The sequence below is a fragment of the Olea europaea genome, chromosome 10, assembly GCF_002742605.1.
Source record: "Olea europaea var. sylvestris chromosome 10, O_europaea_v1, whole genome shotgun sequence".
In the NCBI taxonomy this organism is placed as follows: Eukaryota; Viridiplantae; Streptophyta; class Magnoliopsida; order Lamiales; family Oleaceae; genus Olea; species Olea europaea.
Genome location: NC_036246.1, coordinates 31204132 through 31216650, shown reverse-complemented (window position 1 = coordinate 31216650; position 12519 = coordinate 31204132). Strand labels below are relative to the sequence as shown.

The 12519-nt window shown below is 33.1% G+C and overlaps 2 protein-coding genes across 2 annotated transcripts in view; one reads left to right on the top strand and one right to left on the bottom strand.

Moving 5' to 3' along the window:
* Window positions 1-1605: 1605 nt before the first annotated feature.
* On the top strand, window positions 1606-5943 carry LOC111401814 (probable receptor-like protein kinase At1g80640). The gene is made up of 10 exons (XM_023029728.1): window positions 1606-1987; window positions 2425-2595; window positions 2770-3023; window positions 3115-3247; window positions 3593-3656; window positions 3740-3836; window positions 3911-4013; window positions 4726-4844; window positions 5300-5389; window positions 5482-5943. The coding sequence occupies exons 1-10, from the start codon at window positions 1822-1824 to the stop codon at window positions 5629-5631; spliced, it is 1347 nt and encodes a 448-aa protein (XP_022885496.1). The 5' UTR covers window positions 1606-1821; the 3' UTR covers window positions 5632-5943.
* Window positions 5944-11982: 6039 nt separating this feature from the next.
* Window positions 11983-12519, bottom strand: part of LOC111400540 (ATPase 9, plasma membrane-type-like) — a 7426-nt gene continuing 6889 nt past the window's right edge. The window contains exons 10-11 of the mRNA XM_023027945.1: window positions 12361-12502; window positions 11983-12261 (exon numbers count right to left, since the gene is read on the bottom strand). Coding sequence (XP_022883713.1) covers window positions 11983-12261; window positions 12361-12502 — 421 coding nt within the window. The remainder of the gene's footprint in view (window positions 12262-12360; window positions 12503-12519) is intronic.

Sequence of the window (12519 nt, the reverse complement as noted above, 5' to 3'; positions counted from 1 at the left end):
ATGACGTCAAAATACTGTTTAAAAATAATTTTTTTTTCAAAGCATGAGAATCAGACAGGGACTTAATAAATTATCTAAAGGTCCAAACTATCAAATTCAAGGTCTCTACAAATATTAAAGATAAAGACTGTTTGATCCCCATTCTTTTGAAAAAAAAAAAAATTTAAATTGTGTTTTGACATCATTTTAACTACATATTTTTCAATAAAATAATATTATATGCAAATTCAAAATTTATTCTTATTTTTTAACTACATATTTTGCATCAATATACTATTTAAAAATGCATATTTGAAAAAAGAATGGGGCTCAAACAAGAGTTAGAAATATCTAAGGCAATATACAAAATTAGGGTGATAGTTGTCACAAAATTTAGGTGCATGCTTTTATCTAAACAATGCAAAATAAGTCTTCATTACATCTTTTTATGTTTAGATTTACTTTTAGCCTGTTATTTAATTACAAAAGGTATTTTGATTTTGAGTGACTTAAACAAAGATTTTCCACCTAATACTTAAGCGATAAATGCGATTTATTTTTCACTAATTTTATTAGAAAGAGCGATTAGAAGGATCAATCCGACGCTAATGTGAAATAAGCTTAGCCAAATGGAAATAATTGTAAGTATTTAAATTTTATTAATAAGAATGAAATTTGCTTTTTGTAAATTTCTTTATTAAGTCCTTGTTTGGTTTAGATAAAAATTAAATATTTAATAAATTTTAATAAAAAATGGAATATGTGAATTAAAAGTAGTAGGTCTAATAAAATGTACGATGAAAATAAATGTCAACTTTGACCTAAATTTTAATTATTTTTGCAGCAGAATCAAATATGAGCAAAATATAGTCATTTAATCATACAAAATGATTGTCATGCCATTTTACATACAGTTTTGCTATATTTATTCCATGATTGACAACTTTACTTACACTTTTTGACATGACATACAATTTTATCATTAATTTTAACAACATTTATTTAAATCAATGATCTGAATTTTGACATCTCAAAAGGTGTCAAACTAGTTGTACACAAGGGTTTGCAACTAGCTTAATTCTTTTACATAAATGTTATGGAAAAAGCGAAACCACCTACGAGGATGACCGCATACTCACATGGATGCGTGGATCGTGCGTGAATAAAATAATGTCCGACCTCCCTGTGTGTGCATGCGGTCATCCCCATTGTCAAACCCGATATTCGTTAAGCAGGGCTCAAATGTTATCTAGCCATAAAATTGAATTGTCTAAATGAACTAGAAACTATCGTCACTTTGTCTAGTTTAGTTTGAGCCTTGAGGAGTGTCTAATTATTTTGAAATGTGAGCATAAAGGATGAGAGAGTATCCAAATAGATCGATTAATTTAGTAAAATATCTAAATAATTCGAAATTCTTACTGCTAAGTAAATTAATTTTTTTTATAAAAATAGAATTATTTAGACTGAAAAGTAACTTTCGTAAAATTAGAAATATGAAATGCAGGGACCTTAGATAATTTCCAAAAAGCCTTTCTTTTTTACGTGACAGAAGGTCACAGAACGTGACTCTCTTGATGTGCTAAGAACAAGGAAGAGTGCTTCCTCTTTTAATAACTACCACATGATTGTTGTATTTGCCAGTCTTCTTTCTGGACGGAAAAAAAAGTACCCTTCTGCTTTTCCTGTCTGGTTTTTGTCCCTTCTTTTCCAAAGAAATCAAAAACTGAGATACTCACTAAGATACAAAACCCGCAAAACCATTTCAAATTTGAAACACAGAAATATCAGAAAAAAGAAGAAGAAGAAGTTCCCATTTTCTTCTGTACAAGATTTTGGGGCATGAAGATTCTGTTTATAGTGTGTCTTTCTATTTGGTTTTTCAGTTCTACTTTGTTTTCAGCTCCTCTTGATGTGAGGCCTGCTCCTCCTGTTGCTGATCCTGTTCTTCCTACTGAAAAAGATCCCTTTTTTGTGAATTCTTCAACTGGGGTTACTCATTCTCCAGGTAACTTGTTAACTTTACAGCATTTAAGTTCATTTGCTTTTGAATTGAAATAATGGACAGTGAATTTTTGAAACATGATTTGAGTACATCCTTTTTGAAGGTTTAACTTGAAATGGGCTGTTGAAATTTGGCCGCCATTTTGAGAGCTCTGTAAATTTGAGTCATAGATTGGGATAATTATGAGCAAAAATTGTGTGTGTAATTATTAGGGATAGGATTCTCTATACTTTTAATTTTCTATATGTACATTTTTTATTTTATTCTTTTTTATGAGGATATGAGTGGCTTTTCTGTGGCAAAAGGTGCATTACTTCCAGAATGGAAAGCCAGATAAGGCCTAAATGTCACTAAAAAAAAAAAAAAACTGGCTAAAAAAGAAAGTGAATAGGAAAATTAATGAACTTATGGGTTTTTGCTTGTTTCTTCCTATGGTGCAGAAGTTTCAGGGGCAAAAGTAGTGCATCACCAGGACTTGAACAAAAAAATTCTGATTGCACTTGTTGTAGCATCTTCTCTTCTTGGGGTAATTTTGCTGTTCCTGGCATGCTTTTCGATCTACAGATGGAAAAGATTGAAGAAATACCGCGAAAAAACCAATCTGAGTCCAGGTACCATTTTTCAAGAGAACTCCCGTCCCTTCTCTCCTCGTCTTTCCTTTTTAGTAGGTCCATGGGGGTGTTGATGCACAAGGAGTTAATGGGGAGGGGCTATACTAGTAATCTTGATTGTACTTTTCGTAATATTCTGCTAACAGTAATTTTTTTTTTTTGAATATGCATAAGTGGATGCTGCAAAAGGGATCTCATTAGGTCCAATTTTGGATAAGTTCACTTCTTTGAGAATTGGAAGCAAAAAAGGTTCAATTGGTGATATCGAGTACTCATTGTTGGTAGCTGCTACAAATAATTTCCATGAAGATAATATTCTAGGTGAAGGTGGTTCAGGACACGTTTATAAAGCCCACTTCGACAACGATTTGCACGCAGCCGTTAAAAGACTATCTGCTGGTGGACAGGTAGCTGAAAGAGAATTTGAGGTAAATTTGCGCTTGTTGTGAATCCATCTTTTGGAATTTGGTTAATTTTTTGCAGGTGTTCATTACTGCTTTATTTCAATCAATTTTGCAGAATGAGATAGAATGGTTGAGTAAGATTCTGCATCAAAATGTTGTTTCGCTTTTGGGGTACTGTATTCATGGCGAGGGGCACTACCTTGTCTATGAACTGATGCACAATGGCTCTCTGGAATTCCAGTTACATGGTAAAAATTGTGTGCTCCAATTTTTTAGATCATGTTTGGCTAAGCTTAAGACCACAGATACATAAATAACTAAGTTTATGATAATTAATTTTTACATTGATCAAAATTGAGAATTAACGAGTTGCTTATATCGATACCAAGCTTATATTTACTTTAAAAATAATTAAATTTCTTTTATTATCAGTAAGGAAAAGTCGCTTATTCAAATATGTTTGGAAACAACTTTTACTTGTTTAAGTTTAGCCGAACTTACTCATACTTAGCAGGGCGAGTGATTGATATTGTGTACTAACTTCATGCATATAAATTCATAGCACTGAATTTATTTTTCGATCATTACGTCAGGACCTTCTCGTAGAAAATCATTAACTTGGCATATCCGGATGAAAATTGCGTTGGATATCGCTAGGTACCTATTTTAATGATCTTTATAGTAACTCGATCATCTTTCTATTTTGTACACTGATGGAGAGTTGTCATTTTTCTTGTCAGAGGATTAGAGTTCCTTCATGAGCGTTGCAACCCTCCCGTGATCCATAGAGATCTTAAATCGTCCAATATTCTTCTGGATTCAAACTTCAACGCCAAGGTAAAATGATCAGATTATTTGGATCCAAGTTCATGGCAAAATTTTGATTTGGCTACACTTTGGCTTTTGGTCAGCTTTCTGATTTTGGTCTTGCTATAACGGGTGGAAACTCGAACAAGACAAACATCAAGCTTTCAGGAACTTTGGGTTATGTTGCTCCTGAGTACCTCTTAGATGGTATGCAGAATTTGTTACCTAAATTTTATAATTTTACTCATCCTCGTTCTATTCATCCTTTGTTTGCTATTCCTACAATATTTTGCCTGTGAATCCCATTGATATCCAATCTTTTAAGGGGGGAACTTCATTTTCAAAAAATGTTCCTCTGTTATTTGGGTGAAATAGGAGCTAAGATACTCATAAACAAATATATTATTTTTGCCATATAGCTGCAACCTTTGTGTGAAAGAAAAGATAATTATTATGTAACATTCATCATTGCAGAGCTCTATCAATTCGTGATTTTTTCCTTTAAAAATTCATTTATGACCGTGTGGCATTAAACTTCATTCCGTAAAATGTGCAAGGAATTGTTGGTTCTATTTTATCTCTAGCAAACTTTCTGTCATCATATAGGCCTATTTATTGCTATTTAACAATATAGTGAGATGATTACCTTAGTCAGAATGCGTGTGCGAAGATGTACGTATATTTCGTCCATAGGTGTTTATATTAAGACAGAGCAAACTTTTTGAGGAGTACCTCTTTCATTGTTAGTAATGTAGGTTTTATGAACTGATACTGCACGTATAGAAACTGACGAAGAAAATGGAGAAGGGAGAAACAAAAGAGGATATCTATTTTGAGGATAATCTCGCATACATTGGCTCAAAGAGATATTAGACGTTAAATTGAGCAATTCTTGCCTAATTCTTCAATAATCTTTCAGGTAAGCTTACGGACAAAAGTGATGTCTATGCATTTGGTGTAATCCTTCTAGAGCTTTTACTCGGAAGAAGGCCTGTGGAGAAAGTGGCTGAAGGACAATGCCAGTCGATAGTTACCTGGGTAAATCTTCATGAAAGTTTGTAGATCTGATCATTATTTATAATACGCTTTTAGTTGGTCGTGTTTGGTTAAAGCTGAAATGTTACTTTTACTTTTAAGTCACTTCTTTTGCTAAATGTTTTTTTATCTTGTTTATAGATTTTATTTTATTTATTTATTATTATTATTATTATTATTTTCAACAAAAAATCCTTTTGTTTGGACAGTTTAAAAACACATTTGACTAAGTTTAAAAGTTCACTTATAAGTAACATTGGAAATTGAAGCATGTTATTAACTGATTTGACCAAGTTAATTGCACAATCCAAATGGATTTTGAAATAAAATGTTCCTTGAGCGCTTTAACATTTTCTAAGCTTAGTAAAACATGTTCCAACTGTCCAACAAAAATTATTTTACTTTTCCGTTAAGTGTAGCCAAACATGGTGCTAATGTCTACCATCTTGGATGAGCAGGCAATGCCTCATCTTATTGACAGGTCAAAGCTTCCGAACATCGTTGATCCCAGCATCAGAAACACGATGGATTTGAAGCATTTATACCAAGTTTGTTCCGACCACAAATCTTATCCACATTGAAATGAATGTTTTTCCAAATGTAAGTTACTAATTTTGAGGAAATATATCCTTTTCTGCAGGTGGCTGCCATAGCTGTGCTATGTGTACAACCTGAACCAAGTTATCGTCCCCTGATAACAGATGTCTTGCACTCCTTCATCCCCCTTGTACCTCTCGACCTTGGAGGATCGCTAAGAGTAATAGATTCTGCGCTCTCTTCTTGTGCATAGCTTTCGTATTCACTGATCTCAAGGACTGGTTTTTTATTTTTCTTGATCTTAGATTTCATTGAAATCCTTTTGTGTGGGAACTTGGATTGTGGACCCACATGCTTTGTCGAAAAATTTTGGTTTTTTGTTCATATAGTTGTAAAGTTGAGGAGGTAAAAGATTATTATTTCATCGTGCATTCCTATGAGTTCGACTGAGTTATGTTTCCACTCACCATCAGCTCCCTGCGTGCGCTTTAGATTTGTTAGCCTCTGTTGTATGTTCCTAACAATTTTCTGAGAAATTTTAGCTTTTGTTAGGTGTCTTTTTGAATGTTTCTTGAAGTTTTCAGTCATGGAGCCCCCCACTCCCTCAACCCAACCGCACAAACCCAACAAACAAAATTGTAAATAAATAATAGAAACAATTGTATTACTTTGGCTTTGTCCTCGCCCCACAACTTAACATTTGTTTTGGAAATTTTGAGTTATATTTTAGTTGACATTATTATAATCTTTCTTACATAATCAACATGTGTACATCAACAATAATGTTTGTAAAGTCACCAAGTCATGTTAAGTTGCCAAAATGAAAAATTTTGTGCCTTTGTAAAGGGCTTGAACTATATACTTGACTTCATGTCTCACATAGAAACAAATGAAAGACATAAAAGAAGATTAACATTTAGAAATAGAACATAAAACTTGACTTAGCAAAAGCAATAATAACTATAATGTCGATGACTAAATTTAACAACCAATGTGTTTCCTTTTTCACAACTTTTTATAGGAATTGGTATCGGTTTGATTTACTATAGAGTAGACAAAATTCATGTACTCAAGTCTTATCATCATTGTAAGTAAAAGTTATGTGCTCATCTAGATTTTAGATGAAAAAGAAAACAAGTTTGGTGTGTTTGAAGAAGATGCATGTGTTGTGGAGACCACGTCAAGACTTTCGATTAAAATAAAAAATGAGTTTGGTGTTTTGTATAAGACGGGATCTGTTTTAATGTAATTTTATAGACATAAATGATTTTTATATTCAATAACCAAATTTTTAAACGAGATGATTCAACAATTACAATGTACTCTTAACATGCTCCTTACGTTGAATAGAGTTCCTTTTTTTCCCATTCAAATACATACTCTTTGGACCCAAAATATAGCATTCCAGGGTTGAACTTGTATTGAACAATTGGATTATAGTCTTAAAATTGTTTTTAAAATTGGTACAAAAAATGATTTATCCCACCCCCGAACTCTCATGACTAGTTCAAACTTTAAATTTTAATTCCACCTAAAATCTAGCTCTAATTCTGCCATATTCAATAGTTCATAAATCTACCCTCAAGGAACCGATCTTCAAGATAATATTGATGAGAAGTACAATATATCTCAGTAACAAGAAAAATTAACTATACGTTAAACCTTATGTTAAGGTGAATTTGTAGAGACTGAAATCGAGTTACACGTTCTATTTTTTGAAATAAAAAAGTAGTGGAAGTTACTCGTACAAATTACAATTCTCATTATATGTAATGATTTTTGATGAAATTAGAATACAGTTAGTAGGTATAAAGACTTTTGGTTAGTAGTATATATTCGATGAAATTCACAAAATCATATCAAACCGTCATAATTCACTCAAGGAAATTGGAGTACTTAGATAAAATTGTCAAGTGAGCGAACAATAATATAAAATATAATAGAATAAATAACCACCGGCGGAAATTCACTTGGTGATAGTCTATCGTTTGACGGTTCATGATCTTGAATCAATATCTGTTGATGATTCAAATAGAATTAGTGATTGCAATACTGTTGATGATCACAGATACCTTGGCCTGATACTAGCTACGGCAATGTTATCATTATATGTCAGGAATCATCAACAATGCTCTAGTGACCAATGGAAAGCCACTAATGATTGTTGATGATTCTAATTAAAATCAATATATATATGATCAGACAAAATTACTATTATTGGTGATCATCGATATATTTGTTGGACTAAATGTGCCTAATGGAATGGTTAGGAATGAATACCAGATTAATACATACTGCATATGCAATTTAGATATTGGATTTATGTATACCGTATATGCAACATACCGTGTTTACCCACATCGTATATGCAGATTATCGTATTTACAACTTACCGTATATGCAGTATTTGCAATACCATACCGTATATGCAACAGCTTACTGTATATACAACAACTTACCATATTAGCATATACCGATCTTGCATATACTATATATGCAGTGAACTTGATAAAATATAGTAGATTTAATTTGCAATAAAATAAACAAATTAATTTGAACAAATTAATTTAGTTGGCCAAATAAAGTAGATTAATTTTAACAAACAAAACAAGTAAACTAATTAGCAAAAAAAAAATTAATCGAAGCCTGTGAGAACATAGTTTCTTTAAAATAGATTCACTATCTCACTGTAGTTGCTTGATGATTGAATTCATCGTCTGTTTTCCAGGATACAATGAATCAACGATAGAATTTGAGCACCTTAAGTACTACTTGGGCGAACAGAATTTGCGTTGAACAGAATCACCAATCAATTTTTTTGGACATACACGAGACTATATTCTGTATGAAAATTTTACGTAGAAACTATGTACTGTATGAAAGCAGAAACTATATACCGTATTCCCTAGTTTTCCTTCTTGTGTGGAATTGAAAGAAACCGGGTTGAATTTATAGGTTATTTTACCATAAATGCCATTAACCCGTATATAATGGCACCGAATATAGGAGTTTCAACAGTTTTGAAATTCAAAGAAATAGTTGGAGGAAAAAATTAGCAAACGTAGGCTCTTTTAAGGGGTTGATTTTTACGTCCAAAGCTTATTTCAGATTGATTTCCCCCCTGCATGTGCAGATAGAGAAAGTCTCTATGCTACACATGATCACACTATTCCAAAGTAAAATCCTGTTTAAGGTTGTATTTCTTTTCATAATGTGGGACAAGCTTTAAATAGTTTTCCTCTAACAACATAAACTCCTTTTAATCGGCACACTTTGAACTCCAATTTCTCATTCACTCGAATATTATTTTTGGCAAATAAATACATGATTTTGATGTTTTCACGGAGGAGAACGCAAATCAATCTTGAACTTCCAAAATAGTCAATCAGGTCTCACTCAAATTTTGTGTCAAAATTAGCCACTTAACCCATTTTTTCCAACAATATCTTCACCATGGATTTCTTGATGACAATGTCGTTAATGATATTGAAAATCACCTATGATATTTTAATGGTTACCGACAATATGACCATTGATGAATCTAATTGAAATCGATATATACTAGTGGTTTAGAAGAAATTATTGACATTATATTGTTGATAATGACCAATATATCATAGTCCAAGTACCATTTTCATGAGAACTCCATTTCCCTCCCGTCTCTACCCCGTATTCCTTTTGATCAAGTTCTAGGGTCTGGGTACCATTTTCATGAGAACTCCATTTCAATGAAAAACAATTAGTAATCGTCAATTATATGATGTTGTGTGAAATAATATATATTAGTGATTGAGACTAGCAATTACTGACAATTATGTCATCAAAAATCACCAATGATGTTTTATTCACTAACAATACAGGGCTTTGTTCACAAAGGTCTTACCGACCCCTCACAGGAATCGGCCCCATGTGGGCCCCGACGCCATTAAAAAAAAAAAAAAAACCTACCCCATGTGAGAGGTCGGTAGGACCCCTGTAAGGTGCTGGACCTGTACGCCCAACACTGTCCATTTACTAATAGGCAAGGGCCCATTGGTATTACAAACAAAATTTTATTTTCTCCCTCATTTTTTTTTTTTGTTTTTTCTTACGTTTTGTAAAATATAACAAATGAATAAAATATATTTTTATTCTTTCTTTATAATATCACAACTATTTTTCACAAGATAATAATACAAATATTTGAAACACCCAAAAAATTTGCTTAAAATCACAAGACAGCTAGATAAAATATCTCTTCCAATTTCAATTGTTACTCGTCCAAGTCTCACTATTGTTTATTAATGAAAATTACATTATTATTGATGAAAAAATAAATCAGACTTTAAAGTACGAGAGCTTTGCAGAATAAAAATATAAACGACAGTTAAACTGTAATATGATCCGATTTTGTCTTTGATTTCTAATTTCAGTACAATACTATATACAAATAACAAATATTTCCTGTCCATATCTAATAAAATAAACAATACTTAATTGTCACGGAATTACCGAAGGTTTAGACATAATCAAAACGAGTCATGGAAAAACATATTCAGCAGCGTGTCCTTTCTCATCGACCAATAGTCGAAATTGTGCTATCGTATACGTCAAATCTCGTCATTCAAATAAATTAAAGAATTAGAGAGGAATACTTATTTGAGTTTAATTTTCAACATGTCTCCCCATGTATATATTTTTTTTTTGAAAAAAAAAAAATTCACATTTCATAAAATGACTAATTACGAGACTTCGACTTGTAACCTTTGCATATTTTTAAATTCTCGAGTTCACCTTCACAATTATGCTAAGATGCTCTTAAAGCCGATACGCAATGAATAGATAGCTATAACCATGAAATATTTGCACTTACTAGAATGTATTTTATTTCCACAAGAAAGATATGCTTCTACAGTACAAAAGTATTTTTTATTACGACAATTTAATTTATTTGTTTACGAATTTCCTTCTAATTAAGGGGGTGTGACATGATTTTCTTAATGCTAATTTTGATTGAGGGACTAAATTTTTACTAGTTAGATGTTAGGTCGAATTTCTGCCTCCTAAGTTCGTATTTTATTGATTTTTAATTTCAGTATTAATAAATACTCACCTTAATCCAACACTGTATGGAAATTCTTGCCGAACTATAAATGTATCCTTATAGCCATTCCTATTACCTTCCATGCTCAAGCTTACAAACATAAAGGAGGAAGAAGAAGAGAAACCATTATCATTATGGCCTTATTATCAAGCTGGCTATGCACTAATAATACCAAAACCATGTTTGTTAAGATTGTTCATCCAGGTGGCCATGTAGAACTACACGACAGGCCTATTTTCGTCTCCGACTTTCTTCGTCGGAATCCCAAATGCTGTGTCACGCAGCCGACTGTGTTCCGCCATCCATGGGAAATTGTTCCTCCCGCGCCACCCTAATGCCCGGCGAAAAATATTACGTCGTTCCTCTCAGCACCATCAGAAAACTTCAATTGAAGCATTCGGCCTCCAACAACTTTCCCGGTCGAGAAAGTCAAGATAACTGCAAAGGAAAATCGCAGAATTGCTGGTTGTTCAAAAACAAGAAAGGCGATGATCATCAGCTAATGAATTGCTCGACGTGTTTGCTAACAGTAACAGGGATAAAGATGAAAGGCAGCAGCACAAATAATATTTCGAGTGAGGAAATGAATTCGTCTAGCAGTTTTGCTTCTGATGAGACAAAATCACTTACCAAGAAGAGAAATAAGGAAACAGTTAGTAGTACTGGAAAGGGAGGGTCTGATAATCCTACTGTCAAACTGACTTCTTTGGATAATAATTGGCAACCAAATCTTGAAAGCATCAGAGAAGAATAAGCCACGTGGTGGAAATATGGAAACCAGTCGATGAAATGTCATCAATGAGGGTAACGAATTGTTATTGAAAGTTGCTATAACGGTCGATGATTAGTTGTTATATAATTGTTTTTGCCTAAATTGTAAGTGTAAGTCATCAATCGATCATTTTCTTTCACCTCAAGAGATGTTAAATTTATTGTGCTTTTTTGAGGTGGACAAGAGTACCGGATCGAACTTGCCAGTTCGGTCTATTTTCCTTATACGTTTCTGGTCTAGAACCAAGAACTTGATGGTATGATCCATCTCAATTTTAGTACTCGAAACAGAAAACTCAAATTGTAAAAGATTGTAGAACTTGTTCAAGAAATTAGTATGATTTTTTTTACTATAAAACCAGACTCTGCTCAACCGTTATTGTTTCGAAAGCTTGGAATGTAAAATAGTTTTGGCAAATGACAGAATACTATGATGACAAGGATAGGAGGAATAATATAAGATGTAAAACTATAAATTGAATGATTACAAATAGGAAATATTTCTTTACAGTTCTAATTAGCAAAATTTAATGTTTGAACATTAATGCAAATTAACTGCTACATAATGTCAAAACTAAACTCATTCTAAGCCCTACTACTGATGAATTCAACTTCTCTTGTTGGATTATTCCAAGATTTCATCATTGTTTCCACCAATTTGAACAATAACCGAAGACAAAAAAGAACATCTTTATTCTGATATTGTCTCTCTCCTTCGGAAAATCCAATTATATGCTCTTAGTCGTGCTATCAAACAATGTAGTGTTGCTGAATTGTCTCGATGTCAAGACCCTTGAGCTTCACCACTGATTCGACATGACCCTTAAGAGCGTGAAGCTCTCTCAGCCTTGCAACTTCAGCCCGTCGTTTGGCCTGTTCAGCGATTTCAGACAACTCTTGGTAGCTCTTTTTGTCATTTAAAAGCTCAGAAGTCTCTGGTGGCTGGAGGCCATGTAGCGTGCGTTGAGCCATAGCCCACTGTGCTTCCCTTTCTCCTCGACCATAATCCTTCTTCGATGTCAAGGCAGTCTGTAAAATTCGAGAAACAAGAAAAAGTAAATTATTAGATGAGAATAACAACAAACTAAACTTTAGTCCCTACATGAATCCCTAACAATCATAAAATACCCTGTTATCAGTTAAAGTATTCCACGCCCTGCCAGTCAGTGCATATCGAATGATGAACTTGAAAATATCCAACGGTATGTAGAAGACAATGCTGTAAATCCAGATTACACCGGCCCAGCCCCAACCAATTCCTTGGATTTTCAATTTGCATAGACTGCT